This window comes from Panicum virgatum, chromosome 7K (genome assembly GCF_016808335.1).
Source record: "Panicum virgatum strain AP13 chromosome 7K, P.virgatum_v5, whole genome shotgun sequence".
NCBI classification, from domain to species: domain Eukaryota; kingdom Viridiplantae; phylum Streptophyta; class Magnoliopsida; order Poales; family Poaceae; genus Panicum; species Panicum virgatum.
In genome coordinates this window covers 43598210-43621952 of record NC_053142.1, presented here as the reverse complement: position 1 = coordinate 43621952, position 23743 = coordinate 43598210, and the positions used below count along the sequence as shown (strand labels likewise).

Sequence of the window (23743 nt, the reverse complement as noted above, 5' to 3'; positions counted from 1 at the left end):
CGGCTAGGCGTAGTTCGTGCCGTGCCATTTTGATCCAGCTAGCAAAGCCAGAAGGCGGTTTGGATCCAGCAAAGCGGAAGCATTGCCATTTCTTACGTGTCGCCAAACGAGCAACCACTGTAACTCCAGTAGAGCCCATCAATGCTTTACCAAGACACCAGCACAGCACAACTGTCACGCTCCCCCGCGTCGACACCCCGGGGCGTGTCAAGCGGGAGGCCAGCCACGCTCCAGATTTTGCCCAGGGAACACCGGACCAGGGCAGGTGTTCCCAAGGCGCGACCGTTTGCATGCCAGAAATCAACCCGCCGCCGCCGCTCCGCTCCATCAAACACGCGCGCGCGCACACACTCTCTCTCTCTCTCATCTCCAGCCCGTGGTAATCAAACCGAGCGCACATGCGCTTCCCTTTCACGGCCTCCCCCCGTCTCCACTCCACCCAATCCCCCGCGCCCCAATCCGAGGCGACCGCCCGGCGCTTTAAGCGAGCGCACCACACGGACGGGCGGGCGCGGCGCGGCGCGCACGCAGGGACAGGGGCGCTAGTGCGGGAAGCAGGCAGAACCAGCGGAGAGCGACCGCGGCAGCAGGGGGTTCGCCATGGCGGTGGGCGCGACCGCCGCGAAGCTGCACCTCTCGTCGGTCGCCGGGGCCGCTCGCCGCCCCTCGCTGCTCCACCTCGCGGCCGTCGCGGTCCTCTGCTCCCTGTCCTACCTCCTAGGCATCTGGCACCACGGCGGCTTTTCCGCGGCCCCCGCCGCCGGCGCCGGCGCCGGCGTCTCCATCGCCACCGCCGTCTCCTGCGCCTCCCCGACCCCGACCGTCCCCGCGGGCTCCTCCTCCTCGGGGCCGCTCGACTTCGCCGCGCACCACACCGCGGAGGGGATGGAGGCGGAAGCCGCGCCGCGCCAGCGCGCCTACGAGGCCTGCCCCGCCAAGTACTCCGAGTACACGCCCTGCGAGGACGTGGAGCGCTCCCTGCGCTTCTCGCGCGACCGCCTCGTCTACCGGGAGCGCCACTGCCCCTCCTCCGACACCGAGCGCCTCCGCTGCCTCGTGCCGGCGCCCAGGGGCTACCGCAACCCGTTCCCGTGGCCCGCCAGCCGCGACGTCGCCTGGTTCGCCAACGTCCCGCACAAGGAGCTCACCGTCGAGAAGGCGGTGCAGAACTGGATCCGCGTCGACGGCGACAAGTTCCGCTTCCCCGGGGGAGGCACCATGTTTCCGCGCGGCGCCGGCGCCTACATCGACGACATCGGGAGGATCATCCCGCTCCACGACGGATCCATCCGCACCGCCCTCGACACCGGCTGCGGGGTAAGCCCCCCACTTCGATCGCAATCGCACATCAACACTACCCATTTGCTTCAAATGATCGCATGCGCGCTAAAAATCACTTCGTGCCTCGTGAAGGCACGGAGGAATTCGAGGTCAATTTCAGTCAGAAGATTTGAGAATAGCAGACGGAGATCTCGGGAATGGCGTTTGCTAGCTTTGCGGGTGTCGGAAGTTTCCAATCCCTTCCGCGATTTCGGGTCAGAGGGGAGGGTGTCACTGCAAACGGGTCTGACCCGAGTAAAGCTGATACTCCAACGCGGTAAGAGGGGGGCACTGGCCACTGGGCCGCCCCTTCATTTGGTAACGGAATCTGGCCGCAGTCCTGTAGTGCACAGCACACCATTTCTTTAGCAGACTGAGCCGGATCACTGCTGAAGCGTAGGAGTAGAAAGATCTGTAATCTTTGCAATAATGCCGATGTCAATTATTTGATATCTACGTGCCTGTCCTTTTTCTGCAAAGTAGCATCCCACACACAGCAAACATATCTTTTTTTTAGAACTACAGCAATTATATCTGGACATTTCCAGCCCTATATTTGCAATTGGGTTCTCATCAAATTCTTGATAGGACGTCAAGAGGCGTATCTGTGTATACACCCGGGACATCGTGGAAATGGGTGCCTTTTTTTGTAGTGCCATTGCGCAGGATAGCACTCCAAGCAGCTGTGCTTGTTGCCAATTTGACCCTGGCATGTTAGTCCGGTCGTTGGAGACATTGCACCTGGAGGAATTGTGAACTTTACTATTCTTTCGCCCCTGGTTTTGGGCACCTATTGGTGCGGATAAAAACTGGATTTCTAATTTGACGACTGAGGCTCATTCTGCTGCTCTGTTCAGGTCGCGAGCTGGGGAGCCTACTTGCTGTCGCGCAACATCCTGGCCATGTCCTTCGCACCGCGAGATTCACATGAGGCACAGGTGCAGTTTGCACTGGAGCGTGGTGTGCCAGCGATGATTGGGGTGCTTGCCTCCAATCGGCTCACCTATCCGGCCCGTTCCTTTGACATGGCGCATTGCTCCCGCTGCCTCATCCCATGGCAGCTCTATGGTATGCTGCATTATTGTCCCCCAATGCTGCAAGTGTTCAGAATTCAGTTGATTGCCATATACTTAATTCTTCCCATATACGTGCAGATGGTCTGTACTTGATAGAGATCGATCGTGTTCTACGGCCTGGAGGGTATTGGATCTTGTCCGGACCACCAATCAACTGGAAGAAGCACTGGAAGGGTTGGGCCAGGACCAAAGAGGACCTGAATGCAGAGCAGCAAGCTATTGAGAAAGTTGCCAGAAACCTCTGCTGGAAGAAGGTCAAGGAGGAAGGTGACATTGCTATCTGGCAGAAGCCTACTAACCACATTCACTGCAAGGTCAATCGCAAGGTTATCAAGTCCCCACCCTTTTGCTCTAGCCAAAATCCAGATGCTGCCTGGTAAGTACAGTACCATGGTAACCATTTTCGGTTTTAACTCAATGTACTTTCTAGTAAATCACTAATCATATTTAAGCGATTGATTTTAGGTACGACAAGATGGAGGCTTGTATAACTCCACTCCCAGAGGTCAGTGACTTAAAGGAGGTTGCCGGTGGCGAGTTGAAGAAATGGCCGGAGAGGCTTACTGCAGTACCGCCCAGGATTGCCAGTGGCAGCATCGAGGGGGTCACGGAAGATATGTATGTCGAAGATACTGAGTTATGGAAGAGGAGAGTTGGGCACTACAAGTCCGTGATCTCGCAATTCGGGCAGAAAGGCCGGTACCGCAATTTGCTTGATATGAATGCGAAGTTTGGTGGCTTCGCTGCAGCTTTGGTGGATGACCCAGTGTGGGTCATGAACATGGTCCCTACTGTGGGCAACTCAACAACCCTGGGGGTAATATACGAGCGTGGCCTCATCGGGAGCTACCAGGACTGGTACGTATTTGTACTGCAAACATGGTGCCCCGTAGATGCTCAAGACTCAGGTATTCGTCCTTGCCTGGTCTGACGTCTCCTTTTGAAATCTGAATTCACTGCAGGTGTGAGGGCATGTCTACTTATCCCCGGACCTACGACCTCATTCATGCTGATTCAGTGTTCACGCTATACAATGGCAGGTAAATATAAGTGCAGTAGTATTCAGTCTGGCACAACAGCTTTTCTCCTATTTAGATAGTTGATTATTTACAGTTCGTCTCGTATGTATTTTAGCCAAACTGGCTTGCCCCAGCTTAATGACTTATTAAAGGTTATGACTGCATTATGTAAATCAATCCCACATGAACTCTTAATCTAGGAACTGTCGATTGTAATTTCTGCAAGTAAATTTCAAGATAACGTATAAACATCAGTAAGACTGACAATTCCTCTGCTTTGCAAGGTGTGAGATGGAGAACATTCTGCTGGAAATGGACAGGATCCTGAGGCCGGAGGGCACGATCATCATTAGAGATGACGTGGACCTGTTAGTGAAGATAAAGAGCATCGCGGACGGGATGAGATGGAATAGCCAGATCGTGGATCACGAAGATGGTCCGCTCGTCCGCGAGAAGCTCCTCCTTGTTGTGAAGACATACTGGACATTGGGGGACAACAAACAATAGGAATAACGTGGAATAAAAGAGTTAGAGTGATTGACTTGCTCGGCAAATCTTGTGACTGGCTTTGCCCTGTGAATCTCGAGTTTGTTTTCGTTTTTCCTTTTGGGTATTCTTTTGGAAGAAATAGTCCACAAAAAGGAGATGCTCTCCTTGTTAAGCTATGAGAGAGGGAAACCCAGCACAGATTTTGACATGAAAAAACAGAACAAATTGTGCGAAGTGGGTAAATAGAAAGTATAATATTGGGTTCAAATTTTTCTCCCGGTGGACATTGTTTAGTTTTAGTTGTTAGATGTTCATTATGTGATGCTTTTTGTTCAAATGTCACCGGATCAAAAACCTGAACTCAGACTAATCATCATCACCTTGTGACTCTGATCAGAATTCAGAAGTGGTCTTGTTTCCCCTGAACAGATAATGTAGGAATCATGCTGACTTATCGTCTAACTGTTCTGAACTTATGCCCTGATCGTGAAATGCTCGCCGGCCGTGCAGAATGCATCGACGTCATTTCTTCACCAGCAAAGCAAGCAACTGTATGCCAACTAGATGTTCTGATTTGATCGCAAATTTGGTTGCAAGTTGGGTGCTTCACACCGAACGCATCATGGGTGAAACGGTTCCGACTGGTTTTCCTAGCGCCTGCGACTCTGTTACTTTCTGCCGGCGTATGTGTCGGTGCCGAAATTACAAGTGGAACACAGGCCAAGCAAAATACCACTCTGATTCGCAGTGTCAGATAAGCCCAGAAAAAAAGAGCCGAAACACTCGAACCACTCGATTTCCGTGGGCATCCGAAAGCGTTTTTTGCGCAAATATAGCACAAATCTGTCGCCTTCACGCGACGTGTTTTTTAGAAAAGTTTTTTTTTTTGGAAAAGGTCACGCGGCATGTTTTGTCTAGCGGCCTTAATAGCAATCACCAAACGACTAATGACTTCTGGCAGAACAAATCTTAGTATAGCTGGGCAGCTGGCACCATGCTTTGAGTGCAGTCGGTGCCCTAAATTGTGGTCTCAGTCAGAAGCATGAACAGTTCATGAGCATCCATTTGCCCATTGGCCATTGCCTGGCTCAACTCCAAGATCAGAAGTGGGGATAGGATCGGTACCTTTCAACAACGGCGACGAGCGATCGTCTTCACTGGCATGCACACACTGTGACACACAGGAACCAGACAGCAAGTGCAACCGCCCAAGAGCGGATTGGTCCCGGACAGGAGGAGCAAGAGAACAAACGCTGGTGGTCAAACGTGGCACGTACCGAATCGAAAACCGATAAAGACACGTAACAGATTACAGAACGTGAACAGGAGGCCCGTTGGTATGGTCATGTACTCATGTAAGTTTTTTTTTCCCCATTTTTTTTCATGAAAGAGTGCACAGAGGTGTCCCGGTTTTTAGCTAGCTAGGTGTGGTGCTGCTAAACTCACCTAACACTGCATTATAGAGCTCGGATTGGAATGATGGCCTCTCTAGATCTGCATGTAGTAATTGGCTGCCTGTTAGTGGCTGGACAATCGCTAAGACCTAGCACCAGGGGTGCTAGTCTGATAAAAAAAACACCAAGGGTGCTAGTACTAGTAGTGGTTAGGTCGTTAGGAATCTCTGTCAGGGACGACTGTCCAAAAGGATCTATTAGAGGATGTCATTAGCGATGCACATGAGGACCACTAGCGCAATGAGCAGCTCGGCAGTTGGACAATCCTGCTATGCTAGTGGGTAGCGGCAGTGCCATTTGATGATTTGAAGCCATGGTAAATCCATGTTTCACCATGATACTGCAGTGTTTGCCTGTTTGGTGCTCCAGCTTCTGCAGATACCGTGACTGGCACTGGCTGATACTTCCAATAGGAGTACTGAAACGTACGTTGAGAGCCTGAGACGAGGCAATAGGGGACTGCAGGAGAAAGTTCAGTCGCACTCTGTTCGGCAGCTCCAGCAGTTTCCAGCCCAACAGTGTTTTCCTCTCACCCAGCTCCAGCACCAGCTTCCAGCCACCAGCCAGCCAACAGTATTTTTCTCTCACACCACTCCAGCCACCAGCTCCAACTCCAGCCCAGCGAACAGAGCTATTGCAGCAATGCTTGTACAGTTGTACTTTACCGCGGAGAGCTTTCTGCCTCGTCGTCGTTCGGTGGTGCGTTGCTGTCCCAACGACCCCTAGTAGAAAGGCTGCCGATAGGACCAGGACCAGTAAGCGTGCGCCGTGCAGCGGTGCAGGGCTGTGGTGTTTTTTATCGAATACGCAGGAGAGCTGCGTATCTTTGTATTAAGAAGAAGAATAGAGTTTTACAAACAACGCGAGCTGAATCGCCTGACTCGCCACGCAACCACTCACACAAGCGCTTATATTACACGCCTGAAACAACCAAAAAAAACTAGCGTTGAGGCGTAATTTACATAACAAACAAACAGCCTAACTTACGTGCACCAGCGTCGATCCACCATAAGACTTCCTGTCTGATCATATGGATGACCAGGTTAACACCAGCTGCAGCGCCTCTGAACACCCGGGCATTCCGCTCCTTCCAAAATGCCAGGTAATTAGCGAGAAAAGGGTGGCAGGGCTGTGGTGTGATTGCAGGCAGGACGGGAGAATCCTCTAGCTTTGCAGCCGCAAGGGAACCTGGCATTCGGATCAGCCAGCCGGTGGTTGTTCACCATTCACGTGCTGCCTGTGCGGTAGCACAACTGAACTGACAGTACGAGGGCAGGAAAAGGAAAAAAAAAACTCTGCTTCGATGGTTGTTGCCCGGCAGCGGGGAGAAAAGAAAAAGGCTACCCGCACCGGCAGGAAAAGCGAGGCAACGCGATACATAGCAGCACAATAATCTGCAGCACTCAACAACCATCACATTAACCTGAAGATTGAGTTCGTGGGTTCGTGCAGGTGCAGCTGTTCAGTTCGTTTCAGTTGTGCACTTGTGCTAGGGTCCGTAGCAGTGCTGGAGCAGGCTGAGCAACCGTGGTGAACTCGCAAGGAGATATCTTCGTCCACGGGATCCTCTTGCTGCCGGATGTGGGTAGGCATGCAGCCACAGGTGCTCTAGAGACGACGCTTCTGATCACTATAATTTTTGTGTCAACATAAGATCCTCATCCCAATATGAGTATTCTTTTGTAATGTATGTGTTGTGCCTTAGTCATCCTGCTTGATCACATTTCAGATAATAGCAGGAAATTATTTGTCATTTATTTTATTCTTCTGTGACAAGCGAATGGCCTGCAAACACGCGCACAAGTGGCGACAGAGCCAATTTTGTACTGAAGAAAAAAAATGGGAAGACCAACCATAGAACATTCGAATCTGCCACCAACTGCAGCCGATCCAGCAACCACCAGTCTTCACAGCCTTTGCATTTCCTGATTCTGAGATTCACCAAACCGTGGTCAACGTCCGAGCCGTGCTCTTTCGGCTGATCCCGCCGCTATCCCGTGCTCTTAAATTTCCGGTGCGGTGTCCATGTGGAAGCTTTCGAACGCGCGAGCGTACCCAAGCAGAGCCGGCGACAGTTTTTTTCCCGCGAGTTCTCCCCCACGTCGCCGGCGATGTGCGCGTACGTGCGGCTCCCCGGCTTCGCCGCGCTGGTGCTCCTCATGCTGCTGCTGCTGTACGCGGTGCACCGGTGGAGGAACCCTCGCTGCCGCGGCCGCCTCCCGCCGGGCTCCATGGGCCTGCCGCTCGTCGGCGAGACGCTGCACTTCTTCTCCCCCGACGCCTCCTTCGACGTCCCTCGCTTCGTCCGCCACAGGCTGGCGAGGTGCCCATCTTGGGCCGAAGCGGCCCAACTAAATTGATAGATGGGCCAAACTTGTGTAGAATATCATTTTTTTAAAAACAAAAAATTGTGTAGAATATCTGACCGTTGGCTTTTCGAGTGCAAGCTTAGGTACGGCCCGATCTTCAAGACGAGCCTGGTGGGGCACCCGGTGGTGGTCTCGGCGGACGAGGAGCTGAACCACATGGTGTTCCAGCAGGAGGGGCAGCTGTTCCGGAGCTGGTACCCGGACTCCTTCGTGGAGATCCTGGGCAGGGACAACGTCGGCGAGCAGCAGGGCGCCATGTTCAGGCACCTCAAGAACATGGTGCTCCGCTACTTCGGCCCGGAGAGCCTCCGGGAGTCCGTGCTCCGCGACGTCGAGCGCGCCATCGCCAGCTCCCTCTGCACCTGGTCCACGCTGCCGGCCGTCGAGCTCAAGGAGGCCGTCTCCACGGTACGCCAGAGCTAGCCACACCAACCGCATTGTGCGCAGCAAGCACTGTTGTTTCCAATTCGTTTTTTCGTTCTGCTGATATGATCCTGTCATCTCTCCGCGTGCAGATGGTGTTTGATCTTTCAGCGAACAAGCTGCTCAGCCTGGACCCGTCGAGGTCCAAGGTTCTGAGGAGGAGCTTCTTCGACTTCGTTCGAGGGCTCATCTCGTTCCCGCTGTATTTGCCAGGAACAGCATACTACTCATGCATGAAGGTAGACACAGTGATGCTCGCTGCACTCGATCTCGCTCCTGCGCGTATCGCAAATTAATAAGTCTGCACAAGCCTGGCCCTTTTGTTGCATTGCATGCCATTTTCAGGGGCGGCAGAGTGCAATGGAGGTGCTGCAGGAAGTGCTGGAGGAGAGGAAGAGATCATCGGTGGAGGAGGCGCCTGGAGGAGCAGGAGGCGACGAAAGGGCACGGCGCCATGGCGACTTCTTGGACTGCGTCGTCCAGGAGATCACGAGGGAGAAGCCGCTCGTGACGGACAAGATGGCGCTGGACCTCATGTTCGTGCTCCTCTTCGCCAGCTTCCACACGACGTCGCTGGCGCTCACCCTGGCCGTCAAGCTGCTCGCCGACCACCCTCACGTCCTGGAAGAGCTCACGGTCAGGAGAACAGATTGTCTTTGATAGGCACCGCTGCGATTGCGATTTGATTTTCAGCTTGGGCGCAGGTGGAGCATGAAGCGATTCTGAATGACCGTAAGGCGGGCCGTGAATCTGATGATGGAATCACATGGATGGAGTACAAGTCTATGACATTCACATCCCAGGTTCTCGACTAGGATAAAATTTGGTCGAAATTACCCAACAATTAGCGTCGATTTTTAAGAACGCGTACAACTACAAAAGTTGATCCTCAAAAAAAAAAAGACTGCAACAATTGGCTTCAGTTATTCAGTTATACACCACTTATACACTACTGCATACACTGGAAACTTTAGAGCACGGGCGCATGCTTTTGCTTGCTCCCAAACATTTGATGATGGTACAAAAGTTTAGTGTTTAAGCTGCAGAAATGATACGAAGATTCACACTGTTTTATAGGTTATCAACGAGACTGTCCGATTAGCCAATATTGCACCTGGCATCTTCAGAAAGGCTCTAAAAGATATACAGTTCAAAGGTGACGCTTCCTGTTTGTTTCTTGAACCGATCACACTCTAAACCAAACATTTTATCTTTGGTGTTACTCTCCCCGTTTTATTGAATGACGATTGTGACAAGCTAATTAGTTCATTTGAACTAACGATTTGGCTTATCCTAAACATCATTTATTTCAAAACGGATGGTGCACTATGAAGCACTTTCAGACAGGAGAGGCAATCACTGAACTCTTTTCCTTTCCCCTTTGGCAAACATTGGTGACAGGGTACACAATTCCAGCAGGATGGGGAGTGATGGTCTGCCCTCCAGCAGTGCACTTGAACCCGGGCATCTACCCAGATCCTCTCACCTTTAATCCTTCAAGGTTTAAGGTTTGTAAATTGAATCCATCTTTGCGAGACACATCAGTACTCGATAGTGTGCATATCTGGCAAAAATGTTGTTGAGGATGCTCGCGTACAGGATAAACCGGAGATAAACCGTGGATCAAGGCACTTCATGGCATTCGGAGGAGGCCTCCGGTTCTGTGTTGGAGCAGACTTCAGCAAGCTGCAAATGTCCATATTCCTCCATTTCCTTGTCACCAGATACAGGTACTATTTGATAAACACAGTTTGTCTGGGCGTCTGAACTCAACCAAAAAAAAAGAGACAAATTCATTTTCCAAGTGAACATGTTAGCACCCTTTTAGGTTTTTTTTTTCACATGACAGGTGGAAAAATCTTGGGGGAGGCAAGATAGTCCGAAGTCCGGGGCTAGAATTTCCCGATGGCTACCAAATTCAAATAAGGCAGTGCGATTAGCCAAGGCCTTACATTCTGCTTGTAGTACGAAGTCGTGGAATGAATTAGTAGTATTATTTACAGCAGAGCTTTTTTATGAAATGAGAATGTCCCTTCCCTTTTTACAATCTAGTGACCACTCTCTTTGTGCATTCAAGACATGAAATATACACAAGGAACAATTACTGTTGGTATTAAAGTACAATATAAGTTTACAATCTAAAGCTTGAAATGTAACGGCTAGATTATCTTGTCGTTGAAAAACAGAAGGCCTCCGAGTTATAAACAGATCTGGCTTCGTTCTAATGCGGAAGTGGTGTTGTACAATATTATATATAAATTGAAGTCAGAGATTAACCATCCAAGTTGCTGTGGTGTAGTGGTTATCACGTCAGTCTTACACACTGAAGGTCTCCAGTTCGATCCTGGGCAGCAACAATTTTTTTTTTTGGTCCCCGCCTCCCAGCCCACAATGCGAACTTTACCCTCTTTTTTATTCCTAGCCCACGAAACATCCCTTATGGGCCTTCACGGTGTGCTAGGAAGGTGGGCCTCCCGCATCGACGAGAGGACATGACCCGGCCCAAAATTGCCTGACGCTTGGGTCTTGGGCTTGCCAGGTTGTGCAGCCCACATGACACAACACTGACAGCCTCGCATTCCAAATGCAGGTTTGGACAGAGTACTCGTTCATCTTCATCAGCATCAAAAAAAAAAATCATGTGCACAACTTTCAAGCCACACTCGTTCTCGATCGAGCACACCGATTGCAGTGCTCAAACCCGCGACGCCTGCCAAGCCAGAGCCACATGGGCAACCCACCAGACGGCAGACGCCGCCCACAGATCGAGAGCAATCCCTAGCTAATCCCGCGGCACGACTCGACGCATCCGAGGTTCCATTAGGTCGCAACGCGCGCATTAATGCGTTGCAGTGAGAGCGGGAGAGTTTTCGTCAGCTCCCAGCGGGCGATTCGCAGGCTGCCTGTTCCGTCTCTCTCCTCCCCATGTCGGATCCAGCCGACTCTCAGTCGCTTATAATACCTGCTCTTCCATCTCGCCGAGCCGATGATCTCTAATCTCTCCCCAGGCCGGATCAGGGGGGTCCTCGGAGCTGGATGCATGTGTTGCGTCACATGCGCGCGCGTGGGAGCTTGCACTGACGCGCTAGCTTTTCTAGCTAGCTCCGTCAGATACCACCATCGATCTAGTAAGCTACTGTCTAGCTCGTGATGCACGCACGGCCGCAGATCGAGACACGGCTCGGATCAGCTCGACCAGCTTCGTCGTCAGTGTCATCCTGGCAAGCTAGCTGGTTATTGGCGCAGACCACTTGTGCAACTTGTACGTGCCCTGTTGCAGTGTCGCTGATTGGTGGATAAGCTAGCTGGCTGTCTAGCTTGTTCCGGAGGCTTGGCTTAGCTTACAGCGCTTGGACATGTCGCAGCCACTGCACGGTGTCTGCGCAGAGATCCATGGATCGATGTGGTGTCCAGTGTCAACCCATGCCTCAGCGTCTCCAGGACCAGGACCATCAGAGCGGAGCGTTCGCCTGCAACTTGCCCCTGCAGGCCCGTCTCCCACTCCTCCGAGGTTTCCTTTCGACGGCCTTTTAACACTTCCAAACTTCAACAAAGGATGTCTGTGCTTCTAAAAAGGCAAAAAAAAAAAGGGCAGTCGATCTGCATTCAAATCTTTCAACTACTGTTCCACCAGCTACATTCCCCGGTTCTGACAGCACGCATGTCGTCGTCTGACACCTGCACACTTATTATTATCTCAAATCTCACCATTGTACGCGTACGAGTGGTGCAATTTGCCGCAAATTGGCGAGCAGCCTAGCCTGGCACTGGCAGTCTTGTCACATTTGGCCATTGCATCTCTGACAACCGCCGCCAACCCTTAGCTTAGGATCGGATCGGACGGCCATGCCACGGTGTGGGGGAACGCCGCGGCGACGCGTGATCCTCGAGCCCTTGCTGGCTGCTCCTGTGGCCTACATGTACGTCCCAGAGGATGCAACCCTGTCCCCTGCAGACATCAGACGACATCTCTTCTGCACGGAGCCGAGATCGAGAGCCGCGTGTGTCGCCCTTGTACCCGCAAGCTCCAAGCCTCGCCAGCGTAGCATGTCAGGCGCCATTGTTGCCCGGCTCGCGTTGTCACGGTCGCCGCCTTTTATCCAGCGCAGCCTTGGCGGCTTACTAGCGACAGACGTGGGCCGGCCTTCAGACTTTAGCAGCTCGCCATGCCGATGCGTGCTGCACGCACGCGCAGGCAGAACTGGGGACTAGCTAGTAGATAGCAGCTGCTCTGCTTGTGCTAGATAGCACGTATCTGGCCGGTAACCTGGAACGGCGACATCGCGAGCCCTATGCTATCGCGCGTCGCACGAGATCGAGATCGAGAAGAGATCGGGCGCCATGCTCGAGTGCTGATCTCCGTGCCTGTGTCCTGTGTGTACTCGATCTTGGTTGATCTTCAGGTCTGGGTAGCCGATTTCTGAGCCAGCCAATAATAATAAGGGGTCCAGCTGCGTATACGTATACTGTTTGCATGTATAGTCAAGGGCAAATTAAAGGGGCCGGCATGCATTCTGGTAATCATGTGTACTCTTGTCAAGCATTGCATGTGAGTAGTAGCAGGCGTAGGAGAAGCTAAGCTAGCTGCAGGCTTTCTGGTAGCTCATCTGAACTTTTCAGTCAAAAACTTGATGTCCACTCGAACAAACCAGTCAAAAGATCTCCATGATTATTGTTGATGTTTTCATGCGTACCGATGGCTGGAAGCAACTTGTAGGTTACGAAACTGGACCGAGCTCTTAAATTTTTAATAAGGGGGAGCAAATTAAAGGTGATTTGTATTTGTTACTTCTGCACAATAGAATCTTGGTAACCATTCAACATAAGTACGTAGTTTGAACTTTGAAGAAATAATCTACATTTTTTTCCATTAAGGGGAAATAAAAAAACACATAAATTCAATCCTGATGTTTTTTTAAACATGTTTCTATGTAAAGAATTTTCAAACACTTTCATTTTGTTGTTTCACAAAATAGAATCGACAAAATTACATTTGCCAGCAACTAATCAATGTACCGTGCTAGACCGTGTGGGTCTGCAATGTACCATATCAAAAATTAGTATTATTCCCTTTTATCAAATTTAATTTTCAATCTTTAGAGGATTCCAGCCGGTTATCATTAACACAAAAATTTATACATTATATTATTCAAAATATTATATGCATGTTGTTATTTTTGAACGCAAATGGCAGGAGCTCTGCCTTTCAATTAAGAGAGAAAAAAGTGTTAAGAGTACACATGGCACCATGGCCACAGAAACAAGAAAGAAAGTGTTAAAAGTACACATGGCACCATGCCCACGGAAACAAGGGTGGAGATTGGTAGCAAACACCCTATCAAGCACTCCCACGACCAGTGGCGGAGAACCCCATGTGGCAAGGAGTGGCAGCTGCCATACCTTGGCCAAAATAATTCAATGGATACGAACTTGTTTTCAATCTAAACAAAGTCATATTTATAGCGTTTCTCTCTCAATTTCTTAGCGTTTATCTATCCCGCCACACCTAATTTTTTGGCTGCCCTCCGCCACTGCCCACGACGCAACACACAGTAACCTCGGTCAAATATTTTGCTAGTGTGCTGGGAAAGGCCATCTAAACTCCTCCAAATTCTCCTTTGTTTTACCTGCCACCTGCTGGGCCGATATGTACTTCTGCTCAAAAATTCGACGATTGTGTTCCTTCCAAACAGACATAAACATGTACTATATGCATCTTGTGGCTGAATCCGTTGTGAGAAAATATTGATAATGCATCTTTTATCAATACACCAGAGCACTTGTCACAACAGGAGAAAATTCCAATTTCCATGCATGCTTAAGACTGTTGAATGGCTCCTTGTACTATACTGATGATGATTGGCTCCGTTGCTTTGGCTGCACCACTGCACGTGAGCCTGTACGTTCCTTGACTCTAGGGCACGTGAACGTGGCTGGTCGTGTTACAATGTGTATGGCGCACTGCGCGTATCGCGCAGAGATGTTGAGTGCTTTGACCGGCCGGTCACGTAGCATGAGTGCACTGCGCACGCAGACTGACAAGTTCAGTTTGACCGAGACCCTCTTGCGTTGCATGCATGGTTGCCTTGGATCTGCATGCATGAAGGGAGAAAACTTGGCTACGAGGCAAAGGCGGGCGCCTTGACATAATACACACATGATAAGAATTAGTAGTCTAAACTAAACACGGCATCACAGGAAGCGATCTCCTGTTCAGGAAAGCTTAAACTTCTGCGCAGTCAGACATGGAACCTCTTCCTTGAAGGCCTCTCTGCTTTATTTGTGATTATTGTGTGCTGTACATGGCGTCAACGTAGAAGTGCCCTCTAATTTACTGCATGCATGAGTGTGCGTTGATCATTTCGCTGGACTGCACATGCTCCTCAACAATACCAAGATGCTCCACAAGTGAGTACTACTAGTTTAGACGTCCTTCCTTGAGTTCACCATTGATTTCCAGGAAGTTTGGGGCTTGGAGTAGTTTCGATAACTTCTCTAGCTACCTCTCTCTCTCTCTCAAAAACAAAAAACAAAAAAACTCCTCTAGCTAGCTAGTGCTTCAACGGCTAGCACGCTAGCTCGCTGCCGGAAGCACGAGGCCTGCGTGGAACCTGCTGCCGTTACCTGTGTTTCGCCCAGATACAATGCACAATTCAGAAGTGATCTCGCACGAGCGCTGTCCTGACCTGTGCTGTGTGACTAGACTATGCACCGATATGCATGTCACCGAAAATGAGTGGTGGCTGGGTGCGTGAGCAGGTGCAACACGGTGAGATGATCGAAGACGCGCAGTCTTGTTGAGCCATCCTAATCACACTGCTGTGCTACAGGATGGAGCTTGGATGTATCAGCAGGGTTTAATTTGGGTCCAGACCAAAAAGGATTCCCAGGCCCTGTAGCAGGGCGGGCCAAGGATTTAGAGGGTGGGTATTCAAACTTTGCTATGGCATAATATTTTTTTTGGCAGACTAACCATGTGACAATAAAATTTGGGCTCAAAATCAGAAATTCGATTGAATCTGTCGTAGGCAAAAAAAAAAAAGCAAGAATGTAGGCATTTTGGAGCTCTACTGGTTGGAACATAAAAGGCAGAACGCAAAATATACTACGCAAGAGGAGCAGGGAAATTTATGTGCAGTTGAGCACATAATAACGATTAACGAAGTGTGGTTGCAGCGTCTATGACTTTACTTATAGCCTCAGGGTTATTAAACAGCTGATAGTGCCCTGAATTAGCGAATCCAGTCATCTATTATTCTACATGTCGACGAAGACGATGGATCACATACATCGAAAATGAGCAGAGTGGAATGGAGGAATATCTACCTAGGCCGAGCAGCGAGGACAGGCGCGATAGCGCCCCAGCCGGCCAGTCGCAGAGCCACGGACGGCGGACGGCGGGCAGATCCGGCCGCGCGGCGCGCGCAGCCCTCCCGAGGGTCGAGGCGGGAGGCCGAGACCAAACACCGGGTAGCCGGGACGCGTCGACGCTGCGCTGAGCCGCCGCCCGCCTGCTGGCCGTCGCGCCGCCGCTGCCTAGGGTTCGCGAGTCCGCCGCCGCCGGTCGTCGGTCTTCGCGGTCTTCAGTCGATGTCTGCGGAGTGCGGGGGCCGGAGGGGAGGGGTTGGGACGGGATGATGGGCTGGGCATAGAAGTGAAATTGGGCCAGGTATGGAGGGAGTGGCCTGTGCCTGAGTGGTGGCCTTTTTTTCTTCAATGTTTGTTATTTTTTCTCTACTTTGCTTTTTTCATACATATGCATAGTATATACTATATACATAATTTTTCTCTCCAAAATAATGGGTATTCAGCTGAATACCCATGAATACATGTGGGCCCGCCCCTGCTGTAGTAAACTATCTCTGACTGGCTTCACCTTGCATATCTAGAAGCTAAGACTTAGAGAGATCATGCGTATCCCTGTGCTACCGATCGAGTACCGACCAAAGCAACCGCGGCGAGATAGAGAGGCACTGCTGACTATTTCTTGGCCTGATGATCTCATCAGCTTTATTTCTTCCGTCATGAAATCGCCACAAAGATCGCGGCCGGGGCAAAGTACTAGGCTACTAGCTACGTGCTGATCACCTAGATGCTGGCCGGTTCGTGTGTCAGATTGAACTAGTCTAGTGTCACTAGTTTAACATTGTTTTTAGTCCGTCGTACCTACTCGTAAGAGAGAGAGGCGATGGCTAGGCCGCGTATTGCAGCTGTTGCCCTCTGTTAGAAAAGGACAGGAGCGTGCAGCTTTTTCAAGGTTTATTTACGATAATTTATCATCATTTCATGCTTTATAGAATTTTTAGTGGCGGGTGTTTGCACTCGTAACACCGCAGACTCTTAGTCGTACGCTGCCAATTTACATCGAGTTCAACAAAAAAAAAATCCATCAATCTGTTCTTCTGTATGTGCTAGTAACTTCAAGAGAAATAAAGTGATATATAGAAGTTCGTGGATAAATTTTGGACCCGTAACTAATAAAAATTGTTTGTCTTTGCTCAAGTACAAACGTTCTCTGCCCGTCTCTCTCTGCTCTGTAAATATTCTAATAACATAACACTCATATACATGGTTTTTTTTAGATAAATGAAAAAGTTTCGGCTTCAAACCCCTCTAGATTGAGGCACCAGTTCGCAATTATATTATTCCAATCACACACTCAGAGTTTAAACCATACTGTGTTTAAAATTAGTGACCAATACGCAAAATGAAGGGTCATCCATGGGACAGGAAGAACTACACAACTGAAGACTCTAGAAGCTGGCATGCTTCGACTAGCCGCCAGGGTTAAAAAAACCGATTGGAACCGGTCCGGAAACCGCGATTACCGGTCAAACCGGTCCGGACCGGTTCCGGTTTGGGTTAGTTTCAAACCGGCCCAAATTTAAAATTTAAATTTAAATTCAAAAAAATGAAAAATTCCCAAAAAAAATCCTAAAAATACTTCAAGTTGCGACGAATTTAACGGTGTCACTTTTTTTAAATATTCATTCATTTAGTATACTTTGCGAGCATTTGAAGTTAAACAAAAAAAGTATGCATACAAAAATATAAAAATACAATGTAAAACATGTTATACATTGTATTAATATAAAAGTAGTACAAAAGAGGGTTGGAGGGTTCATTTAGGCTAAAACATGTTATACAAACATTCATTTAGTATACTTTGTGGGCATTTGAATTTAAACCAAAAAAAGAAAAAAATGAATTTGACCGGTTACCACTCAAACCGACCGGTAACCGGTCAAACTGGTCGGCTAACCGGTGGAAACCGGTTGAACTGCTGTTTTTTTGTTTGAAATTTGAATTTGATCGGTTTTTTTCAGTAACCGGTCAAACCGGTCCGGTTTACCGAAACCGGAGGGCAGCGGTTTCGTCGGACCGGTCGGTAAAAAAAACCCTGCTAGCCGCTCCCTCCGGTCATCAATGTGATGCTACAGAGCCCATACTCCTGCAAAAAAGTTTTTGGTCTACAATTGCTAAACATAGTATCATTCCTTGTTAGCCAGCTCCCATCAATAACATTATATATTGTGCTTGTGCCTCCCTGCTTAGACCAGTTATTAAACAAATGCTCTATATTTACTGGTGGTGGTATATAAGAATACATTGTAAAATTATTGTTCTAAGATAAACTTCAGTATCAATAGTCTTACATACCTTTCCATCCATATTTATAGTTTTCCCATTCGCATTGCACCTCCATGTATGCTTGGCATTTATCTGGTCGAAACTATAGCCAGAGTTATGGATTCGACATGAAACAATATGTCCATGTCCTGCGTGTATAGTGATTTGCATACATATAGGACTACTTTAGTTTTTTTTACAATATTAATTTAGAAGGTTATTTTTATTATGATATAAGTGATTAATTTTGATGAAAATTAGTAGGTTATTTTATAATATTTTCATATATAGTGCCGGAGGTTGGTAATTTAGATATAAAGATGTAGGGTTCGCTCTATACTAATTTCCGTAACGACCAAGGAACCAGAGACTTTTGGGCAATGAAAGGCACAGCGCGCATGCAGTTTCAGCAGACGTGTCATGTGGACGCTGCTGACGCAGAAGTTAGTAAGCTTTTGTATTCCCCTGTCGGTGGGAGCTCCAGCAGCCTTCTTCCAACCCCGATACGTCTGAACGAAAAGGAAATAATGCCACGTTCCACTGGCTGACTGGCAGTTGGAACCATTTCATCGCCGTGCCTCGGACAGTTGCGGGCGTTTACTTGATCGGCAGGCAGGACACTGTGGTTTTGACTTTTGCGCAGATCTCTTCTCGCTCGACAATCCAGGGATACACTGCACACAGACACAGACTTGTTTCGATTTGGCAACTAGTAGTACCGATATCACAAAAAAGTACAAACAGATGGAGAAGGTATGATTCCCAAAAGTCGTTCTTGGGAACAACCAATCAGAAGCACGCCGCCGTACACGCAAACAACAGACTGCACGAACGCCGCAGATCTCTGATGCTTGCTGCTTGCATTGCACCGTCCAATGATCTGACAGTTGCTTGATAAAATTCAGCAAGAAAGCAGCAGCCACTACATGCAAGTGGTTCACTGCGTGCAGTCGTTCGTCCGTCCACGATCCAGCCGCAAATTCTTTTTGCCCCTCTTGGCACATGCGCATCCGTGGCGCTGATCTGCTCCAGATGCATATTCTCCCGCTAGATCGTTTCCTTCGCCCGCAAGAACACACGCATCTCTGCGTCCATCTATCCAATATTCCAATGCATCTGTCCGGCCGGAGCCTTTTCGTCGTCTGTCGCAATGATTCGGGTGTTGGGATCGGATCCTTGGCTCCCATCAGGCCACCACCCCGCTGCCATCGTCAACAAGATCAACAACAAGTGGAGACTCTCGCCCGTGCATGAAGAGGAGGAAGAAGAAGAATCTACGCTCGATTTTTCAACCCTTCTTCCCGCCGCCGTGGTTAACAAACCAGCCACGCGAACAACGATCCCCTTAAAGAAACCAAAGCTAGGGTTTCTTTCGCGTCCTGGCCATACGACGACGGCCGCTAATCAATCGGCCACGCCCTGCTCGTGCTGCCGTCGACGCGCGCGCTTGGCCAATCATCAGTGTGCTGCTAGCGTCGCGCTCACAGTCTCTAGAAGAAACCCCATGAGGCCGGCCCTGATCAAACCCCAATTTGCAAGCATTCGCCTGGAAGGGCTCATCAGCCAGCGCTGTCCCAGTGCTGTCCGCGTGCCACTGGTCGTCGATGATCGAGCGAGAGATGAACTGGAAATATTCGCGGCGACTGGATGGAATGATTGGAGATCGAGCTGCTGCTGCGAGTAGGCTGACCATGCATGGAGCCTGCGCGACACGCATCGGCTCAGCCCCGGCCGATCGATCTGGCCATCGTTTTCTTGGTATATTAGTTGGTGAAAAGCGCGATCGATCGAGCTGATTGTTTTTTTTTTTTGTGTGTGTTTCCATCGCGATCCCGGGGGAGAGCTCGTTGCTAGCTTAGTTGCCCCTATACTAATTAATAGCTCCTCCTTGTTCTAGACTGGAGGTTGCACGTCACGTTCACACCTGCCGTTCAAGTTTATCGTTTTAAGTATGCGTATGTGATCGCTGCATAATTAGGTGTACAGATCGGATCAGAGGTTAGTCATAAACTAGTTGTTAAGGTTATCGTTAATTATTTTGCTGCTGCTACTTCTATGTACTACGTACCCACGCAAAAAAAATGTATTGCATACTGTACATAACATATATATAGCTGAAGGAAACAGAGCAACTGGTTTAAGATGATTTTAAAACGATAAAAGGGGGAAAATCTGGTTTACACCTTCGAACTGTCACAAAAGTTCGATTTTCAATATTCAACTATATATAAAACTGGATAATAGAGGTCATTCAACTATCTAGGCAAATTTGGCATGGTTTCAAAGGTGGTTTTCTATTTTGTGAAAAATAAAAATATTCAAATTTAAACTAAAAGTTCATAAGTAATCCATTTTAAATAAAAAATGCAAAATGAGTATAAAATTTTTTCGAAAAATATAACCTATCTATTGGCACTATACTTGTCAATTATTCGGATTCAATTTTTTATTATTCATAGTATTTAGTTGCTTTTAGCTATGCCTATTATTTTTGAATAAATAAGTTTCAAATAGAACAATAATAGATAGGTTAAATTTTTTAGAAAAACATTGGTACTAGTTTCATATTTTCCTAATTTAAAATAAATTAGTTTTGATTTTTTAGATTTTTAATTTAAAAAAATATAAAACCACCCTAATGGCCAAATTTGCTCTGTTTCGATGTTTGGATGGACTCTTTTATCTAATTTTATAGTTGAAGGTTTAAAATCAAATTTTTGCAAATAGTTTGAGGGTGTAAACCGGAATTTTTCAGAAAAAAATATATCTTCCGCAACATCAGTTGTCGGATCTTGACTGAACACCTTATTTCTTATACTTACCCGGATATAGGGTGACTAAAGTCTCGGTTTATATCGGTTCTTCAATTAGACTCGGCCCTACTTCACTCCTAGCAACAAGATGCAAAAAAATAAACTTTTGCATTCCGGGCGATTGAAAATTCAGTAGTTTGTGTTTCTGTATCTCCAAAAATCCACTTGGGAAGGCGCAATGGACGTGCAGGAGAGTGCCCAACCCACTCATTCAGCATACATTACACCATGACCAGCAGCTGCAACGTTGCCCCAAGAAGACTAGCTCGATCCCGCTTTCTCCACACCACAACACAACAGGATCCCAGTTTCTGAGCCTCCCCCTATGATTCGGATCGCTATTCTTCAGGCCCAATATTCTAATCCCAGAGGCGAAGCCATGTTTCGCTGTTGCTCATGTTACTCTCCGGGGGGGGGGGGGGGGGGGGGGGGCACTTGTGCGCGGCACGCGTGCGGCCTCGCTGTTTCGTACGTACCCTTACGGAACCCGAATGATGATGCTCTGTACCGTACTGCCCGGATGCGTCCAGGAGCACGTACGCGTGTTCCAAGGTTCATGCATTTTTTTTCCTGCTCCGTTCGTTTTCTTGTGCTCGGAAACCGCAAGGAGAGCGCGCTCGGGAGAGCCGGTGCCGGTGCCGGTGCCGCGGGCTCCAGTGCACCGGCAAGGCTCGGGAAAAGGCAAGCCGAGACCAAGTAGAACGAGCGTCCTGCGATGCCTTTTCCCAGCAACGAACCCCAGCAGCCACACAGCGAAAGTGCCTGAATCCTGGCTGTTCTCCGTCCTGAACTTGTTCATGTGCTGCAGAAAGCTGGGACAGTGCTAGTAGCACCAGCCACCAAATGGCGCGCTCAGCTGTTCTCTGTGTCTTTTTCTGTGCCCGGTCTCCTAAAGTGCCATTTCTCTAGTTTTGCTATGCTACGTGCAGAGCACTTTGTGTTAGACAACAAGGGATTATTAGATGCAAAAAATTGGACTCCTGGATGGAAATGGCAACCACAGAGCATCACCAGCTTTCATCTGGAAAAGAAAAGAGCATCACCAGCCGTGTCGAATCTATTTGACACATCTGACGGATTTATGCGCCAAGTACAGCGCCCAGGACCGCTTCAGCTGGTCGTTGCTCGCTTCCAAGAAGATTCAGAAACCAGATTGATCTGCCTTTTTTTTTGTCAGAGCTGGATTCAGGCTAGCGCTGGCTCCGGATAGGATTGTTTAGAGCCGATGAACTTAATCTATATACTGTCTAGATAGCTGGCGAAATAGTATACAGGCACTGATGAAACCATAAGTATAGACCTTAGATTGTGACGCGTGGTGTTACAGCCGAGAAAAGAAGGAAAAGGATCGAGCAAAAAGATTGCGGAAAAAGTTCAGCTGTTGACTCGCATCTAAAAAGCCCACAAGGAGATTGGCGTGTGCCGGTGAATATACAATTGAGTTGTTTTGTGATAAGCACGTAGGCCACGGATCAGAGAAATTGTGAGTTCAGTTTCTTATGCTTAAAGCTCACATATGTTGACTGATGACTAAATGACTGAGAGCTCTGAAGCAAGTGCATTGTCAGCAAGCAGTGTGCTGCACTTTTCATATTTACTAGCAGTACGTTTGCCTTCACATGATAGGTAATAAAAGAGACACAACATAAAAAAAGATTTACAAATCTGAAGCTGAGAAGTGATCACATCACCAGCTGCAGCTGGCTGCGGTACGGCACTGCTGTTCCATCCTCCTGCACACCAAAATGGGCAGCATGCAGCACAACGCCCGTGCCTGAAGCCGAGGCTGGAATCTCGTGCTCCGATGGAATGAAACCATGGAGCACTTGCCCACGCGCTGTGCATAAACAAAGGCATCGCCTGGCACCGAGAGCGATGGCAGAATAATCCATGGTCCGGAGACACGCCCGGCAATACTTTGCTGTTCTTTTCTGTACTAGTATATATCCCTAGCCAATTCCGGCAGCCAGCTCTCAACAGCCAATACGGACGCGGCCCAGGGGAATCCATCCATGGCAGCGAACACTAGCCTAGCTCCTCCGCCGCAACCCGGTCTCTACCACAAATAATGAAAGGGATGTATTCTGTCCTTGAACGGATTGGAAATTACATTCTTGTCCCTGTGAGCTTCCGAAGTAATCATAGTAGCCTTGAGTGTAGACTGCTAAACCTCATGCTAGATCAACTACTGATCTAAGCTGCTTTGACGACGGAAAAGGGTGTTTATGGAACATTGATTGATAGTCATATTTGTTTACCGTATAGGAGTAGTATGACGAATTAAGGAACTGGCGTCTCAAAATTCATCGGTAAACGAAAAGAACCAAGTAATTATCTTTTTTTTATTTTTCTTTGACGCAAGCCACACTTGTTTTTAACATAACATGCAGCGCTCTTGCTGGTTTAAAAAAGTTGTCTATTTAATACTTTACTAGAGTTTTTTTTTGCCCATGTGAGTTAATAAAATAGCTAATAATTTGTGACTTCTCATAAGCTAAATGACCTTAAAAGTTACCAGTCCTAAGAATGTCTAAGCTTTAGAAATTCATTCTTCTCATGGAAATTTCTTATGCTAGAATAATACTGTGCTCAAGGTAAAAAAATGTTTTGCTTAAGAAAATAAATGCTCTGCCAATTGAATGTGCGAATGTTCTGCCTAAGGAAAAAAAATGTTCTAGGTTCGTGACAAAATGCTACAGATTTAATACAAATGCTCTAAAGTTGGTTGACGATTCAATGTGGATCAGATAGTCCAAAACATATCCAAGGACTAGTTATCTTTTTTCTATTTTTCTTTTACTCAAGCCACCCATATCTTCAATATAACAAGCAATTCTCTAGATGGTTTCAAAACTTTATCTATTTGTACAAGACAATTTTTTTGCAGATAATTTGTGAACTTTATTTGATGAATTAAATGACCATAAAAATTACCAGTCCTTAGATATAGCAGTAGTATTGTTAGAAAATCCAAGGTATTTGACTGCTACATGAGAAGGGCATATACGTAAATAATAAATGAAAAGGGGTTGCACGCTTACTCTTTTTCTTTCCCTCATTTTTTTAGGGGCAAGCCCTTGCCGCGAGGTGGTTTATAAAAGGCAATCCCCTCAAGCCCATACTCCCACAACACAAACCCACACATAACCC

At 48.3% G+C, this 23743-nt stretch overlaps 2 protein-coding genes and 1 non-coding gene across 3 annotated transcripts; all 3 read left to right on the top strand.

The window, feature by feature from the left end:
- The first annotated feature begins 369 nt into the window (after positions 1-369).
- Positions 370-4241, top strand: LOC120641492 (probable methyltransferase PMT15). The gene is made up of 6 exons (XM_039917662.1): positions 370-1317; positions 2178-2388; positions 2475-2772; positions 2862-3254; positions 3359-3436; positions 3700-4241. Exons 1-6 carry the CDS (start codon positions 601-603, stop codon positions 3920-3922), a joined length of 1920 nt encoding a protein of 639 aa, XP_039773596.1. The 5' UTR covers positions 370-600; the 3' UTR covers positions 3923-4241.
- Positions 4242-7469: 3228 nt separating this feature from the next.
- Positions 7470-10258, top strand: LOC120643082 (cytochrome P450 87A3-like). The gene is made up of 9 exons (XM_039919611.1): positions 7470-7681; positions 7811-8135; positions 8243-8389; positions 8496-8786; positions 8855-8953; positions 9228-9306; positions 9552-9658; positions 9750-9880; positions 10000-10258. The coding sequence occupies exons 1-9, from the start codon at positions 7470-7472 to the stop codon at positions 10088-10090; spliced, it is 1482 nt and encodes a 493-aa protein (XP_039775545.1). The 3' UTR covers positions 10091-10258.
- Positions 10259-10434: 176 nt separating this feature from the next.
- On the top strand, positions 10435-10507 carry TRNAV-UAC. Its single transcript has one exon. It is a non-coding gene; the product is annotated as a tRNA-Val (tRNA).
- Positions 10508-23743: the final 13236 nt, after the last annotated feature.

Coding starts and splice junctions, on each gene's coding strand:
- LOC120641492 (XM_039917662.1), top strand. CDS start 601: ATGGCGGTGGGCGCGACCGCCGCGAAGCTGCACCTCTCGTCGGTCGCC. Junction 2,389..2,474: donor CATCCCATGGCAGCTCTATG/GTATGCTGCATT, acceptor ATATACGTGCAG/ATGGTCTGTACTTGATAGAG. Junction 3,437..3,699: donor TTCACGCTATACAATGGCAG/GTAAATATAAGT, acceptor CTGCTTTGCAAG/GTGTGAGATGGAGAACATTC.
- LOC120643082 (XM_039919611.1), top strand. CDS start 7,470: ATGTGCGCGTACGTGCGGCTCCCCGGCTTCGCCGCGCTGGTGCTCCTC. Junction 8,390..8,495: donor CATACTACTCATGCATGAAG/GTAGACACAGTG, acceptor TGCCATTTTCAG/GGGCGGCAGAGTGCAATGGA. Junction 8,954..9,227: donor CTATGACATTCACATCCCAG/GTTCTCGACTAG, acceptor ACTGTTTTATAG/GTTATCAACGAGACTGTCCG.